Source organism: Orcinus orca, chromosome X (genome assembly GCF_937001465.1).
Source record: "Orcinus orca chromosome X, mOrcOrc1.1, whole genome shotgun sequence".
In the NCBI taxonomy this organism is placed as follows: Eukaryota; Metazoa; Chordata; class Mammalia; order Artiodactyla; family Delphinidae; genus Orcinus; species Orcinus orca.
Genome location: NC_064580.1, coordinates 87,744,709 through 87,768,868, shown reverse-complemented (window position 1 = coordinate 87,768,868; position 24,160 = coordinate 87,744,709). Strand labels below are relative to the sequence as shown.

The 24,160-nt window shown below is 38.9% G+C and overlaps 1 protein-coding gene across 3 annotated transcripts in view; it reads left to right on the top strand.

Annotated features, from left to right (window-relative positions):
• Positions 1-24,160, top strand: part of PCDH19 (protocadherin 19) — a 110,924-nt gene that overhangs the window by 59,572 nt on the left and 27,192 nt on the right. For 2 of the 3 annotated variants that reach the window (XM_004283524.3, XM_004283523.3), the window contains one exon: positions 5,844-6,016. In XM_004283524.3, the coding sequence (XP_004283572.1) occupies positions 5,844-6,016 (173 nt within the window). The remainder of the gene's footprint in view (positions 1-5,843; positions 6,017-24,160) is intronic. The other variant, XM_012538147.3, reaches the window with a different exon arrangement.

Genomic DNA, 24,160 nt, shown 5'->3' with positions numbered 1-24,160 from the left:
CCTTTTTTAAACTTCTGGTAAAAACAGTGACTTACCTTATCCTCATAGATCCCTTGGGCTAGCTCTGGGTACCCGGGGATTCTACGACCAGGTTAAACTAATAGCATAAGCCTGATTTTCATAGCATGGCAGAAAGCTAAGACTCCTGGGGACCCTCACCGTCTTAGGTCAGACCTGAATATCCAATGCACAAGGCAAACTGATGAGATGAAAACTTATGTTCGAACATTTAGCTGTCGGGACACATGTATTTCCACAGCAGCTTTGGGACTCACTTGAACTTCTGATTTTGATTAATTACTTTATATGTTTTTGTTTGCACACACAGACACACAAAAGGCACAACCTGGACTCAATAGGATCTCAGTGGAAAAATCTCCTGATGTTGCCTGAAATCAAAGATAGTGGCTTTTTACCAGGGACAACCTTGATTAAGAGGAAACATCTGAAAGCTCAGGGACACATGCATTTTTGCCAGGTTCTGTTTTTGGAACCCTGAGGGCTTTAGAAAACCACAAAGGCCTTGGAATTTATAGGATCAATTGAATTTAGACAAAGCACAATACCTGGAAAGACACAGGGAATCTTGTGTGCTATGCTTTTTGGGGGGACTAACTATTTTAAATGTAAAATGTGTGGAAAATGTTAAGAGAGTAGTGACTAGGTGATAAAACCACACAAACCATGTTCAAATAGCTCACAGTGATGTTTGAAAGGTGTTTCGCTGTATGTGGTTTCTTGAGGATCCATTTACATGCATGGAAAAAGCTCCTGACCAGGACATTCTGAATCTGATTATCAGTTTTAACTTTATTATCAAGTCCTTGTTTCTTTAAATGCCAATCCAATTTCAGGCCAACCTTGAGAACTTCTTTTCCTATCCATTTTTTCTTCCTCTATTCACTTTCTACCCATCCAAGGATGCTTCTTGGACCCTTCTTTTTAGCATTCTCCAGCAGTTGTTAACTGTCTTACACTCAGACTTCTTTTATTCTCTCATCTGTCTACCTAGGGTAAACCAAAGGAAAGCCAGAGGGCAAGGGGGTTCTCCTAGCACAAATCAAGGTTGAGAAGGGTGAAGAGTAGATCTGGAAGGGTAACGGAAGATATATGGCACATTCGCCCATAATCTTCTGCACTGAGTAATCTAGCAATATATTTCTGTAGTTTTTTTTTTTCAGAACGTCACCTGTAACCTGCAGGTATACCCAAGGTTTATGTCAGAGTCCAGATTAACAAGCCAAGACAGTTAGGATTTTTTTCTGGATAGATTTCGTTCCTGCTATGTTTGTTTCCTTGCTGTCATCTCAGCAAGGAAAGCCAGCAGTGCTACTTTGTCCCTGCTGCAACACTCTTTCCTCATGCCAGTTTTCTGTGCTGCTGTCTGATACCTGCTTCTGCAGTGCTTTTTGAGCAATATCAAGCAGTGCATGTGGCTATAGCTCAAAGAAAGTAAAACAGGAAATGAACATGGTACTGAAGCAGTGTGGGGGAAAAAAATGAGCATTGGCTCCTAAACCATGCGTAGTGCTTTCCTTTTCCACCCAAATTGTCCTGGGGTTTTGCAGCACCTGGTATGGTGCCTTGTCTATAACAAATGCTGGTACATGTTTATTGAAGGAATGGAGGAAAAAAGTTGAAAAAAACGCCTCAGCATTTTTCCATTGAAAACTAGCATTAAATGTTCCCTTAAACCTGCAATTTCTGTCCTTTTATGTGCATTAGAATCTCCTGGGAGGCTTGTTAAATGCAGAGTCTCTAGCTCCATCCCTGGAGAATCTCCAGTTTTCACAGGTTCCCAAGGTGATTGTGATACAGGTGGTCTAGGAACCACTCTGGGATCTTCCTTATGTTTCTTAAATATAGTTTCCCTTCTCTTTTGACTTTCACTCTTTTCTCATTCTCAGAAGGTATTTCCTGGGTATGTGGTGTGACCTACTAGGAAGATAAGACCTGTTTCCTTTCAGATTTTTTTGTCTTTTGGAAAGATTTCTAATATTTTAAAGGGTAAATACGGGTCAGAATGTTATTAATGATCATTCATCAAGAATTTTATGAGTAATTATTGTGTGCAGAATCTTGTTCTAAGTTTTCTCAGACAAACTTGTCCCTCTGTTGGCCACCAGAGCAAGTAATAGAAACATTTGTATTTACAATACCATTGCAAAAAGAACCCTAATTTATTGTCCCACAAAAGTTGGTTTACAAGTCGTTCATCTACCAAGAAGTACACAGGTAATAAAGCAAGTGGAATCAGCACTTTTTATGCCTGGCATAAATTGTTATTTGTTTTGGGTGAGTGGCCGTTTACCAGGCTGTTTTACAATTTGCAGCATCTTACTTACTGTCTTAAACTGCCTTACAGAAATCCATTCATTAAGCCACTAAATGTCCTTACAGGATGAGAGAGAGAAAGTGGTACTTAGAGAGTAAGTGGTACTTAGTTTGTCAGATGGGCAAACTGAGCTTTAAACAAGTTAACTATTCTAAGGTTTGGGGGAGGGGGTTAATACTCCTTGCTTTTTCTTTAGAGAATATATGACTTATTCTCTCCTTACCAGTCCCTTAAGTCCTAGTAGCCAATTCTTCACTATTTTATTATTTCTCTTCTTTCTACCTAAAAAACCAAAAGCTCCGAGGTGGTTTATAATATTTAGATGCATATAAAAACGATGATCAAAAATTTAAAAGACAGATCCAAAACCAATTACAAGAAGCTAAATAGAGATCCCTGGCATGTAACTCACTGCAATTAAACATTATATTTTCCTTGAAGCTTTTGAGAAGCCAAGACAGAAAGGTAAGTATACCAGAGCGTGTCATTCTCATTTTTTAATAAAGGAAGGATACACATTTGACAGGAGAATTTTTTTCCTGTCCCTGAATTTTAGAAGAAATTAACATAGTGGACAATGTCTGACTATAGTTTATAGAAGATATAGAAACATTATTTATATATACATTTCCTATATCAATCCTATAAAAAGACTATGGGCATAATATTTAATAGTAACTCAATGAAAGCATTACCATATATGGAAGTAATGATCATATTAAACAATAACCATTTACTGAGCATTTGTGTATACCTGGTACTTCATGTGAACTATCTCATTGAGTCCTCAAAATGGCCTCTTGAAAGAGGTTTTAGCAAATGCATTTTATTATTTTATTTTTTTAAGTTTTTTCTTTCTTTTTTTTTTTAAATTGGATTATAGTTGATTAACAGTGATGTACTTAGTTCCCCAACAAGGGATTGAACCTGGGCCCTTGGCAGTGAAAGCATGGAATCCTAACCACTGGACCGCCAGGGAATTCCCAGCAAATGCATTTTACAGACAAGGAAGTCTAGGCACCAAGACATTAGCTATCAGGCCCAGGTTCCCATAGATGAAGTGGCAGATTATGGATTATCACTTGTTCTAATGACTCCAAGTTCAGTGCTCTTTCCACTACAGTCAGGAAATCTAATATGCTACAGGAATAGAGTTTAAAGAACCTAGAGCAGTGGTTCTCACCTGGGAGTGATTTGGCAAAGTCTGGAGACATTTTTGGTTGTAACTTCTGGGAGAGGCACTACTGGCATCTAGTGGGTAGAGGCCAGGGATGCTGCTAAATATCCTACAATGCACAGGACACCCCCCCAACCCACAACAAAGAATTATGCATCCCAAAATATCAATGGTGCCGAGGTTGAGAACCTTGCTCTAAGGAATGGTTAATTGCATTGTTCTTATTCTACACCCCTCACCATCGTATGTCTCAAGCAAGTTTTAGCAACTGCTGAAATGCAGTCAATTCAGGGTTGAATTCTGTGGTTTAAGGTAACAATTTTGCATTGTGGATTAAAGAAATTTTCACATGCTTCAGATAGCAGAAATGCAGGTCAAAAAATTATTTGTTATAAAAATGTAGGAACTAGTAATACTATCCAGGCAGGTTTCCTTTCTCCTGAGGTGCAGGGGTGCATGTGGGCAGGACCAGATTTTTTTCTAAAAAACAAACTTTGAATCTGTTCATGCTGTGTGATTAGTATTTACAGGAAGCCTCCAAATCTGTGCCATAAAACTAGAGGTGGTGACACACTTTAAAGCATGTGTTTCCATTTGGTCTTAATGACCATAAAAGACTCATAAGATGATTGATTTTTGAATAGGACTGCATCCTGGTGGGTCCATAGGGCTGAGTAGCTGCATGACATAATTTGGAGGAGCTGAGTGAGTTGGCCTATTGAATGATTTTAGTTTTAATACAGTTGATGCTCAGTTATTCTTTCTGAAAATAATTAGCAAACAGGTCAATGCTTCACCCCCTTCTGCCCTTCATTTTCTGACAATTATGGCTTTCCAGTTACTGCCCTTTTGGTCTTTTCCTTTTCATATTCAGGGCAGCAAGCATTCTACATCTAGGTTGGTCATATGTTAAAAATCTGCTGTGATTTCCTTTTGACCAAGTGTGGAGATTGACAATGTAGCCATTGTGTCCATGGCATAGCTCTTCATCGTATGTACTGAATGTTCTTATCAAAGCTTCAGAGAGCCAGGCCTGTGGATGTTCAAGGTTGAGCAGATCAAGCGAGTTTGCAGTGTCATCTCCACAGGGCTCCCTTTTCAGAGGTAGAGTAGGTCTGTTGAGACTTGTCCTAATTCACAAGTGTGCCACTCTCCCTTGTTGAGACAACAACACATTTTCTTGAGTATGCCTTTGCAGCTTCCTCACTGACTAGGGAATGGATTCCCCATTCACTAGGTATTTCAGATGCATAATTTATGGTCCATGGTGGAGCACAGCTGCAGATTCTGTCAGGACACACAAAGTATTAGAAATAGCAGATGGGGCCTCTATGGATGTACCTAATGTATTGTTCTCTATTTCGTGAGAAATGGTGTGGGGATTTTGGGTAGTATGCTTAGTGCATTGAATGGTGGATTGATTTAATAGGTGCAAGAAAAATTTACACACAAAGTCTTGAGCTGCAAGTTGCCATGTTCTTAGCATAGCTACACTCACAGTTTCCTTAGAGTTCACTCTCTGGTTCTCACTTTTGTCTTACTTTCCATGCGCGAAGGCTCTCTTCTTCTCAGCTCTTACCTCTCCTCTTTTTCTTTGACTCTGTCCCTCAACCTCTCTCAGTTAAAACTGACCTGAGCTCTGATCCTGATAACCCTTTCTATTTGAATTGCATTACCTCAATTTCTTCCACTTTCATTTTCACAGTTGGTTAGTAGATATCTTTGGAGGGGTAGTATACATCGTGTTTAAGGGTCCAGGCTCTGCAGCTAGACTGCCTGGGTTTGGTCTTAGATCTGCTACATTTTAACCAGCTATGTGACCTTGGACAAGTTATTTAACTTCCATGTGCCTCTCTTTTCTTCACCTGTAAATGTGAATATTAATAGCACCTGTCTCTTATAGAGTTGTGATTATTAAAATAGTTAACTCATGTCAAGCACTTAGAACAGTGCCTCATGCACAGTAATCCCTCAGTAAACATTAGCTGTTATTATTTTAATTTGATTATGTAAGAAGAGAAAAAAACCTTCTGAAATGATGATATTTTTTGCAGGTGGTTGTTTCAGAGTTGTAGCTTCTTCCGCCTCGCCAGTAGTGATGCAATGAAGATAAGTGAATGAAAGTATTAGCTGCATCAGCATCCAGTAGTGGGAACCTCTCTACAATGTTAAGTTCCGTGATCTTTAAACAGAAATTTCTCTTCCTCCTGCCCTGTTGGACAATCCAGTTGCTGTTGGCCTCACCACAGAGCTGACATCATCCTGGCTCTGAAAGAGTTTTAAAAATCAGATCTATCACAGTTATAAATTATCATTCTTTCTTTAACCCAGCAGCTCCACCTTCAAGGACTTAGAGGGCAACAGCCTGAAGGATAGCGGCCATGAGGAGAGTGACCAGACCGACAGTGAGCATGATGTCCAGCGAAGCCTGTATTGTGACACTGCTGTCAATGATGTGCTGAACACCAGCGTGACCTCCATGGGATCTCAGATGCCTGACCATGGTAAGGGCTGATCGGCTGTAAGTTGCAACCATAGATTCCAAAGAACCCAGGATGTTTGGAGGCTCACTGCATTACTTTACTGTAATGAGTGTATTTTCCTACAGGGTTTTGAGATGTCCTGACACCTGTCCAGACTCTTCTTCACCCTCCATGAGTGGATCCCGTATGATCATATAACGTTCAGGCATTTAAAAAGCCAACTACCTATACATATTGTATACATACTCATCGATCATAACTGCACTGCACACATAGGAAATTAACAGATGCTTTCTCACTAGGAATAAATGCCTCTTTTTGCTTTAGTACATGAATTGGACTGATCAGTTGAGTTGCAGAGAGCACAGCACTTATGACACCAAAGGGGTGAGTTTTATTTCCATATCAAGTTGGTTAACTTTACCCAGAAAGAGACTCTGTTCTCTGACCACAGATTGCATAATCTTTACTGAGGAGAGAGTACAAAGCTTCCCATTTTGTCTATGGGGCTGTGATGCCAAATCCCACTAGCTACCATGCAAATGCATGCCATTGTTCATAGGAGAGACCAGGGTAAGAAAACATGGCTGACTTAATGTAACATTCTGTGCATGTCAAAAATGCCTCAAAGCACAAGTCAGGAACGGCATCCTCATGTATGAAGAAGAGTCTATTTTTGGGAACTCAGCCACACATGCTTTAACAAGAGGAGCCAAGCATAAACCAGGGTATAAAAACATTAGCAGAGTTCAGCTAAGGCAGAATGTTCAGATGGACTTGAGCACAAATGTCATTTTCAGTGTTTTACTGATGCAAACATGTTGGACAAACAGCCTGTCTTTTTCAATTAAGAACTATGAATTCAGCTTGGTGTTTAGGCTCAGTGAAGGTTCAGAATGCTTGGCTATGTCTTGAGAGAAGCTAGATGCAAGCTCAGCTGGAAGCCCCACTGCTAAAAGACTTAAAGATGAGAAAACAAAATATGGTGATTATGTGCTGGTCTTCAGCTGTTTCATTTCACTGTAAACATCATTAAATGCTTTTGTTTTGGTCTTGTAAATGAATCCAAAGGGGAAAAAATGTAAGATCCACAAAATAAAATGTTTTCTATGGAGAAAGAGTTAGTCACTGTAGATTCTATTAAATTGTTTAGTCCATCCCCTCCCCAGCAGATCCAAGTGTCAAAGTCTATAATATATATGTCACTACCAATTATGCACTGCTGCCTTCTCTCATTGGTGAGTGGTGCCATCCGCAGAGATACTATACTTTCTGGGTAATCTTACTAAGACTAAAGATGAAAAAAATCAAACATTTATATAACTGAAACAGAGGCTATTTGATTCCCAGAGGATTAGCAGCGTGTCACAGGATACAGACTGATATGTATCATTTACTAGTCTTGTGTCTCAAAGAAATGCTTTTTCATTTGTATCAGGAAGGGTTTTAGTTAGATGCTCTCTAAAATGAAATGACTCCAGGAAAAGAAATAGTCATAATTGATTCTCACTTTGTGCCTGGCTAGAACAACATTTGTTTTAGTTTTTTGTCACATGTCTCTAGGAAAATAGTACCAGTGGACTGCAGCTAATTTTTCTGAGTGTTTCTTACAAAAGGGATGTATTGTGTATAGATACTGTAGATTTGTAATAATGAGACTTCTAAAGCAAATGTGTGGCATTATCCCAAGACTCTCCTATGTTTAAGATGGGGATTACACACACACACACACACACACACACACACACACACACACACACACACACACAGTTTTTTGCTCTTCTGTTTTGGCAACACTTTTACATTTTGTTTCTCAATATTCGATTCTTATCTATGTATCTTCATTTTTTCCATTATTCTAGCAGTGGCTAAACCTTGAACCAACCCTCGGGTTTGTTCTTTTCAATTTGGTTGAGTCATTAAAGTTTAGTTACAAAGGGAATTCAGGCCTTGTTTACATCTCTGGCTCTACCTTATGATATCCCAGTACTACTGAGCTTTCCATAATGGTACTTAATTGTATCCCCAATCAACTCTAGGCTAGCCACATAGGTGGTGTCACCAGTTTACTTGGGTTGAATATTGCTACCTCAAACAATAGCAATGATTCAAAAATTAACATTTTCTAGCATTTTCTCAAACTTGGATTCATATAATAAATGTTTTTCATTTTATCCTAAGGCACAGTGGTTGAAAGACAATCACTGATTGCATTTTGATTGCCCCAACCAAACACATCTGTGAGCTGGGTCAGGGTGGAGATATGATGGAATGGCAGGAATCTCTTCTTTCTGGATTATTATCAATCCTGGTATCACTCTCGACAAGCCTAAAACCAGGTCAGTGGGTTGATGAACTGGCTGAGCTGAATTTCCTGGTTGCCAGGTGACTGAATTACATTTATCATCTGCAGTGCCTTTGAATTAATATGTCTCAGCTTGTCCCCCATACTGTAGCTCTTGTCATGGCTTCCCAGAAAAGAAGGTGATGGAACATTCTTTATCCTGTACTTCTACTGGCATATGGCACTTTTTTGCAATGCTATCTCTCTATAGCTCTCAGAGTGCCTTGAGAACAAGTAAGTGTTATCACTCAGCAGATTTTACCACCTGATCTGGTTCCTGATGTGATTTGGTGCTGAGCTGGGGAGTCGCACTCAAATCTTTTAACCATTGTTTTCCCTCCGTGAATTTGAGTTATTTGGTAAAATTACCACCTTCTGGCAGGGACAAAAATTTCTCCCTATGCAATTTCTGCAGACAATCTCTAAGAAGAATAGCCAAAAAGTAGGGTGGTCAGAGATGCCAGAGGCTCATGGATTTGTTGCACAATTGGGGGTTTCACTGGGCTTGAATCTCTTCCTGTCAGGGTTATTTTTGGATTGAATAGTGCTGGGTTAAGAGGCTTTTGTCTCCTTGCTTCTTTGCATGCCCATTTGTGATGACTTAGATATCCCATTATGCATACTCAAATGTGTAGTCCTGATATGAAATTAGAGTTTATAGGTTCATGTCTTAGAACCGTACATACTAGTCCCAAGCCCAACTAATTTGTTTCAAATCACACTCAATCTCTTACCTTATGATTTTAATTATTGATTATAAATTCATCAGCTGAAAAGATGACTCTAATTGCTGTAATATGCACCTAATTTGGAGTTCACTACAACACTGAATTGGTTTCCCCTCCCATGCTAATTGATACCAAATGGAAGGAACATACAGAAATTTGTGATAACATCTAGCTGATTTTGACATCTAAAATCACCAAAATGCAATATAATGATTGCTTTATTTCTCGGAGTGTAGGTTCTTCTGCATGTTCCTAAACTTGTTTATTTGCTAGTTTCATCGCCTGAATATCATTTAACATGTTTGTTGTGTAAAACATGGATTTGAAGAACTTGATCTGTGTCTAATGTAACCACTGCTTGCAAATTAGCCATGAAAATGTTCTGTAGACTGCATACTATGCATATTCTAGTTTCAACCACAGGTGTATTAAGACGTTTACACTTTCAACACTCTACCAACAATGTGTAATTTAATTTCCTCTAGGCTTTTAAGGAAATTATGATTCAGTGACTAAACATCCTTTCCTTATCCTCTTACCTATCCCCTGACTCACCTCTCACCTCACTAAATTTCCAAACACTCATTTCAATTAATCTCTTAGCAAAATAGGGAGTTCTCAATGGAGAATATTTTGTGACATTGCAAAGCAGTGTGCTGCTGGGCTCCAGAAATGGTAGCATGAACCAGATGTTCATAGAGTAATTGAAAATTCCATTTTATCAGAATAACATTTGCTGTCAAAAAGTTTTATCTTTACTTCAGCAAAGGGGTTGATTAGCTCCCCCTGGACCCGAATTAGCATCTTTCAGGCTAGATATACTGTTTTGCAATTCATGTGGTTATTTCTCCCCTGGTTTTGCTCATATAGAATCTTTTAAAGGTGTGTTTAGCCTCTTGAAAATATACCAGGTAAAATGTTTAATTACTTGAACACAGTAATGTATATGTATACAGTGTTTCTATATATATGACTTGCAGGTTTTTTTCATCTTGCCTTAGGTATACAGCATTCTAACCAGACAGGAACAATCCATGCATAGATATATATTATTCATTCATTCAGCAATATTTTGGAGTGCCCACTATATGTCTGGCTCTGGGAATGTGTCAACTACTTCTGTTATTGACTGTGAAAGTTATCTTTTTAGCTATGCTTATCCGGGTTTTACTGGGGTGACCAAGGTCAGCTCAATGATGAAATGAATAATTCTTTCTGATTTTAGAAATCATCGTAAGAATGGAGCCTGGGACTAATAAAAACCTTATTAATATTGTGCCAATAAAGCAAAAGAAACAATAAAAGAAGACTGTTACACTCAAGATCTTATTTTTAGTAAGAGTATCACGAAAGGTTCTTGATGTTCTAATTTGAACAGTGTCACAATATTAAACATTTTCTTTTTAAATCCATCTACTCTGAGATTGAACTTCCTGCTTACTTTTAGTTACTGTCATTGTAAGATGGTTGGTTTAATCTCTGACATGCCCAGTTACCTTGCTGGTTAAGAGGTACTCAGTGATACTCAATACCCAGTCTCCCTTTCATTCTGACATCCAGAACCTTTATCCATTCTCAGTCTCAGCAATGGCTGGGTAGGTGGGAAGAGAAGTGACAGGTGGATGCTTTTATTTATTTCAACTACATTGCTGCACCAGATAATTGAACTCCTTCCAAAGCATTATTTACATTTTATTGGCAAGGTAGCCGCTAGAATAAAATGTTGTCCTTAACTAATGGAAACATCCATGCTCTTAGCAGTTGTTTACTAGCATTATTTTGGCCTGGGCCTTTTGGTCAGAGAATTCTTTTAGGACAGCTCTGTTCATCTGCTTTGAAATAAAAGCGCTATTCCTTTTCTTAATATAATAATGTTTTCCTGATCCACTTGGAACTTTTAGTTGTCTCATAGTCATTGTCTATTTTAAAATTTATTATTATTAATAATTACCTGTAGTATGGGATTCATTACTCATCACGAGAGTAAATGTCAAGGGCTTTCTTTACTGGTTGGCACTAAGAATTTCTATATTTCTGAACACTCGGAAAGCATTGGAGGATGGAGGCTATATAAAGGGAGCACACTGAACAATTAGCAGTTTCATTCTCTAGGAGTTTATGATCCAATAGCACAAATGGTCCAGTATGGAATAGACTGCATATGATCAGTGAAGAAATTAATTAAGATTATTTGAGCTGGAAAGCAAAGTGCATTTCAAAAGACAGTTTGGTGTAATGGGATCCCTTTGGAGGAAGAGTGGAAGCCAGGCCCCGACATAGTATGCAAGATAAAATTATGCTCTATGTGATTTGCTAGGTGAATTTTTTCCCAATTGCTTCATGATGAAGCAAGTTCTATAGGCCATGATAAGTAGGGACATTGCCAATAGGACAACAGATGAGAAGCAAATCAAGTTGTTGTATAGGGCTAGATCATATGGTTGATCCACATACTCAAAAAGTCCATTGAAATGTCAAGATCATTATTTTCTTTGGGTCTCTCAATCTATTTAACATTATTTCTGTCCTATCATAAGGTGGTTAAGGACCATAAATAAACTCCATCAGGATGGGAAAACATAAATCTGAACTTTCTGTTCAAATATTTATGAAGTATTTTTTCTGTCATCTTCCCTTTAACCCTTTTATTATGAAATAAATATGAAGAATTGAGTCATAATTTAAAAAGCAATTTCAAGAATACCAAAATCATGTATTATTCCTTTATTGCACTGTAGGCAAAATACTTGTGAGATGGCTTTCCTTTCTTACTGTAGATGCTTTTTGTCATCCAGGATCAGGTCTTTGCCCCAGGTATTTTGGTCTCTGTCTTCACTAGATGGCTCATTGCCTGTTTGTTCATTATGGGCCAAGGAAAGCTAATTTGACACATCCACTTTTGAAATGTGGCTTGACAAGAAAGTCTTTTCAATTTCTATTCCTACCCCAAGGCTTACCCCCAATAAAACTTCAACCATGGAAAAAATCACCAGGCACCAAATTGGAAAAGGTTTGAACTGGCCTTTAGAGCCATCAGAAAAGTTACTTTTTAGAGACTTACACACAGCTTAAAGTGGGTAGACAAAACAGATGCTTTTGCAATTGGGCAGAATGGAACCCCCTCCCTGCCAACTAGTTATTCTGCCATGCAGAGAGAATACAAAGCAGTTCCCCACGGCTTCTCATAAAGATTATCAGTGAGATACCAGTCTCTAGAGTTGTTTTGGAGCAAATCCGTTGGGACTAGACATTTGTGTGCAAGTGACAAAGTCAGAAGGGTGTTGTGGGATTTTAGGTTTTATGATGAACACTGGACTTCACCCCAAAACGTGCACCTCAAAGATCTACTCTTGTAGTTAGAGGAATAGGTGAGATGGTAGGTAGCAGAGGTGATTTGAAAGGCACTGAATTCAGAAGGGGCCAAAGGAGTTTGTCATAAAATGAACTCTGGATGAATTCATTCAAAGTTTTGTCTCATTGAGGTGGCCTCATGAGAGACACTTTGTCTTTTGTGGGTTCCTTGTTATCAGAAATAATAATTCTACTCCATTATTCTTCACAACAGTGGAGACAACAAACTTGTAAACTGTTAAATCAGAAATAATAGACGACACCATCTTATTGTTAGTTCTTTTAAATCTTTAATATCCATTTTCATGGCAAATGAGACTCTTTATGTTCCTTTCTTAGTTGAACGGGGAGATTTTCAGTTTGGAAGAAGTTAAAACCTTAAAAACACATTCATCTCCCCCTACCCCAGTTAGCTAAGCCTTAGATTCTTTCTAATTTGTGGTTTAGTAACTAGACTCTAAGTCACGCAGGAGTGCAACTGTAATCTACTTTAAAATAAAAGCATAACCTATTATACTGCTTCCCTTTGAATAGATATCTGTAAACAAACACTACTATAATCACCTGGAGAAACTTGGTAATCTTAGTTGATTACAGCAAGGCAGCTTCCCAGACATGAGTTTGCAAATTCAAATCCAGTGTCAGAGATACATTTTTCCAATGTGTGGCTGCTTTCGCCACTTCTAAGCTCATATAGTCTCTCCTTTCTGTCCTTAGGTTGCATAATAATAGATGTTTGACCACTTGCTTTCTTCCCTCCTCTTTCACCCTGTGGAGTTTCCAACCTGTATGAACAATAGAATCTTTCCTTTTTAATACGTGTAAAAGGGGGAAAAGAGGAATGGTAGAGGTTCCAAGATACTCAGACTGGTCAAACTGTTCTAAGACATCACCACCTGCTGTTTTTAATCATTAATGAGGCTGTCAGTTGCTCTAATCTGGGAGTTGAACAAAAAGAATGGTTTTGATTTTAATTTAATTTAAAAATCAGCTTGTTGGAAAAAAAATGCCTCCAGCTTGTAAGAGTCAGGTTGCCCACTGTTGATAAACTAAAGTAAGTCAGATGCAGAAGCTGAACCATGATTCATATGCAAATGTGAACTATTTTAAATTTGGGGAGCTATTATTATTATCATCACTAGCTAGAAAATTTAGTCCGTTTAATTCAAGGACCCATTTTATTGCAGAGACATGCTTCGTATAAATATCTGTTCCATTTTTTTTTTCTGGAAGAAAAACTGATGCACCAAGAATTTGAAAACTTTATTCACATCAGAACACAAATCAATGGCAAAGTCCAGAGTGAAACTCAAAGTGCAAATTCTTTTGCTTGACTCACTGCCCATCAAACTGTACATTTTAGAAGTTGAGTGATTATCTGTGAGTACTCTATTAAGTTTGGGTTTTCTTACACTGGATGATTTTGCTTAGCAGCAAAATGAGAATTCAGAAATATGATGTCGATGCACAAATTGGATATTAAAGACCTGGAGCCAGACCTTTGTTTGTGCCAACTGTCAACTTAGAAGGTTTCATTATGCCTCTCAGAGCTTCACCAAACACTTTCAGATTTATAATTGATGTCAACTGAAGTTGAAGGCAAAGAAAACCTGCTTTATTTGACTGCAGAAAATGTTACCTTACTGTTGGGCCCTAGTTAGCTGTAGGGTAGGTGTATCGAATCACACTAGCTTTCTGCTAACACAGCAAGTGAGCACTTCCTGAATTCAGCTGATAATCAATCTAGGCAGCTAATGAGTTTGCAAACAGACTGAGCTGCTGGAGCTGGCACCAGGAAACCACCATTCCAAACTAACCATCTCTTATTAACCTTTTGGTGTTTCCTTTTTGATGCTAATTAGAGACTCATAAAACTATCTGCTTTGTATCTTTGGTTTAAAATCCAGTTTTCAAAGAAACACAGTCTACTTTAAGGCTTCCATTAGTATGGTGCCCCTCATGGAGGAAAATGACTGACTTGCCATTTAAGTAAAGTTTGCTTAATTAATCTCTAATGTTCCAGCAATTAAAATGCCAGAAAAAGTTGCTTCTGTAGTTGGTATAATTTATAATGCTCTCCAGATTCCGGTGGTATTGAAGTGGGTGGCAGATGTTTCTACCAACATTATAGGTTGATGGTCTGAAGGTACCCATTCCCAGGCTGTAACCCTGTCTGCCAGACTCCCCGTCTGCCTTCTGCGTTGCTAAATTCCTCTTGATTGCCTAAGGGTGTTAGAGGTGTGTTTTGCTTATTTTCTGCAGGATGATGAGCCAAGGAATGAGAATTGTACTGTCGGGAGGGGGGAAGTCTTCTATATTTAAAGAGCTGTTTAAGTAAAAATGATAGTTATCAACTGAGCCTACCCAACATTCAAACGATTACATCTGCATGATGAAGATGAAGGAGCAGCATTCCTTTCTGCTATTGTCCCCCATCCCACTGCCTTGTTGATAGTTTCCACACTCAGAAATAAGTGTCACTGAGGAAGGAGTATTGTGAGATAAGCGTTCAAAACCTATTGGACTCATTTCTTCATCCTGTGCTTTTGTTTATCCATCTACAGCACCTTTAACTGCCTCATTTCTCTCTCATTGTCGTAAAGAAAAATTATCTAAAATGAACAACTTACATGATCCTAGGGGACAGAACCTTTAGATGAGGAATTGGCTGTCTATTAAATAAGTGAGATTTGCAAAGTTAGACATTGTTTTATTCAATTTAGAAAAGTGGTACTTTTTCCAGAAGCCTAATGTTAATTATGTAGGATCCTTTAGAGATTAAAATACCTATACCAGAAATGCAGACACAGAACCTAATATTCTACCTGCAGCATTACTTAGAGGCCCCTTTGGTATCTTAATTTTCCACTTAACATAGAATGTTTGAAGTCCTGAAAAGTCCCCAAAATCATCGTGAAAGGGAGTTCATGTTATATCATTTATCTATTACAGCAACCCTGAGAGGGAGACAAGTGTAGAATTTTAAAAAGTTAACAGAGGAGTGACAGCCATTTAAAATGAGACTCAAAATCAGAATCTTAGCTGATTAAGAAAGGTAGACAAGGTTAGAATGAAGAGTTGAGAGAAATGAAATAAGATACAAATATCTGTGGTTGAAAGTAAGGTTGGCAGGGACAGGAGAGGCATAGTCCAGACAGACTATCTAGCTAATCCTCATAGGTAAACCGGAGAATGCTAATTGTCATTAGAGTTTTCCAGACAGACAGTGTCCCATCAATTCAGGCTCCAACTAGTATAAGCAAGTCCAACTTCTACCCTGTTCCATTCTCTTCAAGATCGACACCACTAGTCTGCCTGTAAATCTGAAGGCAAGCATAGCATCATAGTGACTACAGATTTTGGAATAAGACAGGTCTAAGTTCCATGCTTATCTTTGCTTCTTAATAGCTATTAACCTTACTCAAATTACTTATTTTTTGGAACCCTCAATATTCTCATCTATGAAATAGGAGTAAACATAGAAATTACTTATCAGGATGGTTGTGAGATGATCCAGGTAAAGCACTTAGTGTTACTTCCTGGCACATAGTAAGTGCTCAAGAATAAAAAGTGCTGTTATTACTACAGAGATTCAGTCAGTGAAATATCTACTTTCCATGATTTCAGGGACACCACTGTCCAGAGCCTCTCATCTGCTTGCTGCTATCTATGATACTTTTAACAGAGGGTCAGGCATTTCATTTTACAATTATAGCTCAAATTTCAAGCAGCCCATGGGAAGAGGGAATGCATTTATTCAAATTCACACTAAGTTGTAAATGACTGCTATTAGATTGTTTCTAAGTTTGGAATTTGGTGTGTGTGTGTGGGTGGTTTCTAGAATATTGAAGACTGAGTCTCAGCAGGTGGAGGGAAGCACAGAAAAGGAGTGCCAAAGATGACAACCTCATGAGTTCACCCACAGCTATCAATGTCCAAATGAATGCTGGATAATTATTTGATTTACTCGCTGTGAAATATCTGAATGCTGAAAAGCTGCCTTCACTATCACATCATGTTTCTGAATTAGCCCAGACTTTGGTTTGAGAAATTAAAGGATGTCCACTAAAGGTTCTTATCGATGCTGAAATCTTGGCCTCGGTGCACAGGTGCCAAATAGAATCTTCGAGACAGAGTTTTGGGTGAAGTAGAAAAGAATATCTTTGTTGCTTTGCCAGGCAAAGGGGGACACAGCAGACTCGTGCCTCAAAAACTGTGTGTCCCAACCCAGGAGGATTTGGTGAGGAGTTTTATAGCAATGGTTCAACAGTGGGGTTGCTGATGAGGATCAGGGTGCGTGCAGGGCCTGCACTCCTTTAATCTGGTTTCAGGTGGTCTCCTGATGAGTTTCTCTAGATATTCAAACTGTGATCTTCTCTGGAATGAAGAATGCTAAAATCTTCCATTTGTTGGGGGTTTTATTTCTTTACAGAGCTCAAAGATATTGTTATGTGTATCCTTGAGGCGGAACCAGGACCCTGCTGTAAGGCTGCACTATTGTTTCTTGGCTGCTCCTCCTTTGTCTCTGCATCCCCTCCCTTCCCTGATTAGCAACTGTTAGAATCTGCCCTTTGAAACTCAGGGAAGGTCATGGAGGCTGGATTCTATTCCCTACAAACAAGAAATGGGGGACATGGAAAGGCTTCTGTGCCCAGGAGCCCCACAGTGTCCTGCTTGGTTTCATTGTGGAATTTGAAAGAGAGGTCCATGTTAATCTATGTTACAAAATGCACATATTCTTGAACACCTGTGGTGAGGCAAGCAAAGTTCTAGTTCTTTTCTGTTGGCATTGACTCTGCTTTGCTTTCCCTCTGCAAAAATGTGCATGTTCCAACCCCCAGGGGCTTTATCTTTCCCTGCTCTCCTTCTCTTGCCTCACTGCTCTTAAATGGCTAATGGGCCATCATTTTGATTCTTTTTTGTTTGTTTGTTTCTACCTCATGCCCAGACTTTCATTAAAAAATAAATGAGGAGATACATTTTTCACTTCTAGTTCTCCTCTAGAAGTCACCCTGCAAAGGATCATTTCTATTCTTTTTTTCTGCCAATGAACTGAAAAATGCCCAGCTCCTACCTGAAAGGTCATATCTCCTTGTCATATGAATGAGCTCACAGCAGGTCCATGGGGACAATGTCATCTGAGCAATGATGGGAATTTATGTGCCTTTGGATTTCTGCCTCTTTCTTGTAATGAAAAAAATGAATTTGTTAATGATAGAAAAATACTCAGCCAAAGCCCCTTATAAAATCCTCTCTATATAAATGCCAGGAGAGAGCCACTCAAATACACAGTTGATAAATGAATTTTCTTTTTCTTTTTCCTCATGCCTTGGCTTAGAGCTGTTTGTCTTATATTAAGGTAAGTCAGGTAGCTCATCTTCACTGGTTATAGTGTGTTGAATTTAGCTGGCAGGCTGTGGTTTTGTGACATAAAATGCTTTGGCTTGTAAGGGACCTTATGCTTGTGTTTGCCAATAAATGGAGATGGAGAGAGCAAGAAAGACAGAAAGAATGAGAGAGGGAGAGAGTGAGAACACATACAGAGACTAGTGTGGAATTAGGGATATGCAAAAAAGACTTATAACACAGGAACACGCACTGTGTTTAAAAAAGGCAGATTCTGAAAAAGAAAACCAAACTTCCCTAGCTTGAACATAACATTCTATGATCAGTGTAACTGGAAGGGCATAATTTTTGCCTTTATAAAAATCCAAATCCACATGATATTGCAAAATGCTAAAAAGATCATTATAGCCCTAAAATGATTTAATACTATGTTGCCCATGGGAAAGAGAATTATAGTTTTCACTCTATTATTTATTCATCACAGAGCCCTGGGTAAGTCACTAACCTCTCAAAATCTTAATTCATATATTTATAGAGAGGCTGATGAGCAATGTTGCAATAATGTTGCTCGGATCAATAACCAAAGTGCTATTTATATGTGTATAATACGTTTTCTTGGTACAGTATAATTGTGATCAGCTATTTTTTTTTCTCTGCCCGTCTCCTGCTTGACCTTTTGACCTGAGCACTTTACTATCAGCACAATCTAGTTTAGCAGATAAACACTGACCTGAGAGTCAGGGGATTTTGGTTCTCCTTATATTCCACAAATTCATAGCTGTGCAACTGTATGCAAGTTACTTGTCCTGTCCAGTCTTTGGGTTTCTCATCTGTAGAACAGAGGCTATTGGTAGTACCTACCTTATAGGGTGATTGTAAGGATTAAATGAGATAATGCATGTAAAAATCTTAGATAAGTACCTTTCTTATAGTAGACACACAAAGAATCATGGTGGTAAGATGAAGCTAATGAAATCATTCTCCTTCTTGGCTTACTTCCCCTCTTCACTTATCCATATCTCTTTCTTACTTTAAAATCCTCTTGGGCAAAATTTAAGTCCTATAAGAAGCCATTCTTGACTGATCTCTCCTTTACTTAGTACCTCTTCAACAACTATATACATGGTTTATATCACATTATTTGCATTTTACCTATTTTTTTAAAATGTAAAATGAGGGGGTTGGTAATTGTTAGGACCTTTCAACTTCCAAGCTCTTTTTATTCTGCATTTTGGGTTCTGGGCACAATCTTTTTAGATTCCTGAGCACACAGCCATTTGCCAATGGATCTGTAATGAGTGCCATACTCAAGTTAACAGACGGTATGGTGTGCTTGCTTTGAGGGGTAATTGCTCTTTCATCTTAATTTTCTCCCTTTGGTGTTCCTTTCTTGGAAACTGCTCAATGGCAATGTCATGAAGCATGGAGTGAAAATCAAACTGAAGTAACAGGTCACTTGTCTATTTTAGGAAAAATTACAGTTAAAAAGTAAGGAACAGTGAAGTTCTACCAAGGGAGGGGCTTTTCACCCTAGTATTAGAGGCCAAATAAGTCTAAGGACACAATGAACTTAGAATGTCTGTTCATTCCTCTTTTCCTAAGCAAGTTGGCTATATCTAGTTGATAACTGTCTTCATTTTCCTTAAACAATGTTTAAGACTCCTCCTCCTTGGCTACCATGTCACACCTCTCACAGTCAATCTGTTGTTCTTAAAATCTAATACTCTAAGCCAAATCTGGTGTACTTTCTTCTATGGGGTCAGTTGTAAACTGCTCACTTTACTGTAGCCTTTCCCTTCCCCTCCTCCTCTTCCCTCCCCCATCTTTTTCCTTTGATGTTTCTTATTTAGTTCTTTCTCCAACCCTCCCCCTTTTAAACTCAGCCTAATTCCATCCTCTTTTCTTCTAGGGACAGCTTCTCTTTCACCATTATATTTTTATGAAAAACAGAGATGTTTTCAATGACATCGAGTAAGAATTTTTTTGGTTGTAGTGGTTCAGTGTTCCTTTATGGGAGATTTTTAAGGCTTCTTTTCATTTAGTAGAGTTGCCTTCTTTATTACTTTTCCCCTCCTCCCACACAGCTCATAGCACACTCCTATGACTAGAGAAGACCCTTAGTGAACAAATGTTGATTAGTTCATTGCTCTGAACACTACCAAACAACAGATGCCAGCCACCAATGTTTGATCCCCAGGGCAGTTCTCATCCACCCCTTTCTACAGATGCCGGAGGTGAAATGATTTACTCTAAGACAGTGCAAGGATCAGAAGAGAGTTTGTGTTTCCTGGACTTGTTATGTGACTCCAGGGCATTGTTCTGTTTTTCCATTTGAAATCTCAAAGTCTATTGGGCTGGCAGGAAATTTTCATTCCTGTTATTAAAGGGCTACCTCCTCCAGTTTAGAAGATATGTTGCTTAGGGAAATTGCAGCAGAATATGGCAGAGAAGCCAGAAAGATCAGGGAGTTAGAAGCATTACTATGAGATGGGAGGAAAGAAATGTGCCTAACTAGCCCAGGGGGCATGTTTGATAGTACCTGGGTGTGTCTACAGTATATCTATATAGATATTGGCCTTTCACTTTGTTTCTTACATTTTACTCTTTGAGTTGGTCTGCTGTGTAATCTGTTTCACTGGCAATTCCATTGACCACAACACTTCAATTGAATCACAGCTTGAGTCTTCTTGAAGTTTCCTTCCCTCTGACCTTGATGATTTCTTGCTCATGTTGGGGCTTGAAAAAATGCCTGATGAAATTCAAATCTTTAGCTTCTGTTCCCCTCATCATTTCCTCTGATCTGGGCTATTTTGGGTCAAATGTTTTCATTAAGATAAATGTCCTAAGTTTTATCATATGGTTTCATTCTTTTTCACTTATTGGACTGCAAACTTGCTGAGATCCAATCATTCTAGATTGGCTTGTTCTTTGTGGTACTGTATGGGCATTTTGGTGACAGTCATTTCTCAAAGATGACTTAAAAAATATTTTCCACATTGTTAAAACACCCTGTGATCATTCTTCACTAGAGTCATACAGAGTGAAGTAAGTCAGAAAGAGAAAAACAAATACCATATGCTAACACATATATATGGAATCTAAAAAAAACAAAAAGGTTCTAATGAACCTAGGGGCAGGACAGGAATAAAGATGCAGACATAGAGAATGGACTTGAGGACTTCCCAGTATTTATTAAGGTGTTTTCTATTTTTTTTCTTTTTATTGTGGTTTTTGTTGTTTGGGGAAAAGCCCTGATTCAGGCATCTGAATTCAAGTCCTGGATCTGTTACTAACTCCATTTATGATCTTAAGCGACTTACTTCCTCATTTTGGGCCCCAGTTTCCTCATCTGTAAATGAAGAGTTTGGACTGGAATGATTTGTAGGGCTCATTATTGCTGATATTTTATGACTCTTTAATTTTCATTTAGTATGAAACGATTATTGGGGAAGTAGAAGGTATGTTGGCTGAATTTTCCTTTGTATTTCTAAAGACCAAGCCAGGATGGGAAATATGACTCAGTCATGGGACTTTGGGTTGTAAAAATCCTTCCATCGTGGCAAGTGAAATTAGGGTGAAACATTGGTGAAGATAGCTTGTATTAAACATTCTGAGTTTCTTCCTTGTCTTTGACTTTTGCTTGCATGTGTTTAGCTTAACTCTGCTTTCAAGTGCGTGCATTTTTGTGAAAATGGTCCTCCTTTCCTTTTTACACCCGATTCATGTTCTCATCTTCCTTCTCCCTTACTGAATCATCGATTTCTGAATAGTTTGCAATTTTCAACTTAATTAGGTCTTTCTCCTAACTGAAGAACACAGCTGTTCCCTCTCTGATGCTTTGGCAGCTGCCTCTGCCTTTCCCAAAATGTAATGATTAGCTCTTTCTTTCAATTTCTTAGCTGTTCATTAGTTCAGGACTACTAGCCCATCTCCTGGTGATGGAACTCCCAAATCCAATGACCAGAGTTGTTCCCTTTGGTGCCTTTCAATCTTTGGGGGTCTTAATTCACATGAAATGGGGAATTTAGCAATCTTTCAGAGCTCCATTTGCCTCATTATCTCCAGTGATTCTGTTGTTCAGCCTTTTGAGACACTGATTCATCTATGAGGAGAACCTAGGCCAATGTCTCTAATGTGGCTTTGATGGAGAAACAGAGGGTAAGAAAGATCCTAAATATACTTTTCCCCTGAATTAAATGGCTCTCATTTGTCCATTTCACAGATTCTCCACTTCAATTCCTAAGAAACCTTCTTGCCCATTGTTTTTTTTTGTTTTACTTTTATGTACACCTGTATTTTAGAAAGAAATTGCTGTTTTTCCCTAGGTGCTTTGATGTTATCTGCCCCTCTGGCCTTTAATTTTATGATGACTCACTTCCACTGTTAACTGTTGGGAATTGCACTTATCATAGCTTGCCCTTACATCTAAGATATCAAGTCAGCTTCTCCACTCCACTCCATCTTCCCTCTCATATTATGTTCCCTGTTAATCAACTGAAAGCGTTTTGTATTGTCGGTTTAGTACTGTCGTTCCAAATGTGTGTGGTGCAGCCTGTTTTTGCTTTCCCGCCCCAAGTGCCTCATTCAATTTAATTCCTCATACTTAGCATATTAGGCATCTTGTCAATATTTCCTTTCTGAGGTCTATTTTTTAAATTTGAATGCATTCTGCGTGTGTGGTTTTTTTTTTTTTTCCCCTTAAGTGATGAGCTCTACTGCAGCAGAGAGTCAGAATTAGCTCCGTGCCTAGGAGGAAAAAAAGCACAGAGGGAAAGAGCATTGCTCACATTCTCAGAAGGAGTATGCGAGGGCGAGCCCTTGGCAAAATTGTGTCTATCGTGCCACTATATCTGTCTTCTCCTTCCCCTCCATTTGGGCACACTGGCATCTAATACTCCCCTTGGGTTTTCTTAGTTTCTGTCACCACTCAGGGCCCTGCATTCTCAGGCTTTGTTTCCTACTTCCCACATATAAACTTATCTGTTTCACGTTCCATTTCCCCAAGGTCCTAATTATTCCAAGGGATCTGCTAAACTCATTGGTCTCTCTTTCCATATAGCATTTGATATCTTAATGTGATGATAATACAAGGGAATAATTAATGGTGGCATTTGGGCCACCAAGGCAGCCTGATGAGGGTGATCTCTTTAACATGGGATCTTTCCCAGCATCCCTTCCTTTATATCCCACCAGTAGTTGGCTACATGTTCTAAGGATAAGGCCAGCTTGGACTCCATCTATCCCAAAGAGTTAGAGCTTCTTGACCTAAACATGTATGGAGTTCTTCCTTTGTGCCAGGTACTCTTTAGCTTGGTTTACATGCATTTTTACTTTTAACCATCCCAACAACCCCAGGAGGTCAGTGGGGTTATTCCTATTTTACAGATAGAAGAAAAAAAACTAAGGCACAGAGAATAATTTTAAGTAATTTCCCGATAGGGCTATTAAGTGGTAGAGCTGGGACTTGAACCAGGCAGTCTTGCTCCAGAGCCTACAGTCTACACTCTATGCTACACTGCCTCTGGGAGAGAGGGATGGTGCCTTTTTCAAATGCACACTTCACTGAGAGAAGCTGGCTTCAGGTGTGCTGCAGGGTGATAAGCTTCCCTTTGGCAAGGAGCAGATTAAGTCTTGAGTTGCTCCAGTAGATCTGACTTACATACACCTCATTCTATCTGGAGAGAAGCTTGCCTTTGGACACACTGCTGCATCAGCATGGTTTGCCTTTGCTTTTCTGTAACCCCAAAATTAGCAATGCTAAAAATTTTCTTCACCAGTCCCTATGACTTTAGGTCCTCAGCAGGAATGGTTGTCAAATGCCTAGGACCAAACTTACACTCTATCTGTTCTCTACTTTTGGAGCTGATGGAGCTGTGTGGAGGGTTTTCCTTGGTGTTGGCCAGCAGGAACATGAAAAACTCAGGGTGGGAACTCTGTGAAGGGGAGAGCAGACTCACCCATACTCTCAAGGGCCGGAATGGCTAGAAACTGTGCCTCACTAAGGTAGTGCCAGTCTCTCCACTAGAAGTAGTTTTTCAGTGTAGTCACACAGTGAATTGTTTTCTGATGTGAATGATTGTGTTTCCTGTTATTACTGCTTTTCCTACTGGACTGAACTTGTATTGGCTGCTGCTTACTTACTAGCAGACATAAAGCCTCACACCTGTGGGATGCTGCAGGAAGGGGAGTTTTCTTTCCTGGTAGCCGTTACCCCAGTGCTGGGAATTTAATACATGCATTTATTCTTCTTTGGATAAACAGGATTAAATCTAGAATGAAGCAGGCAGCAGTCTTAAGCAGTCTGCATTTTGCATGATTTTCAGGGTCTGCACAGTTCCAGCTGTGTAAACATGATTGAAGAACTTAGGTATTATCTAATAGAGGAGGATTGCAATT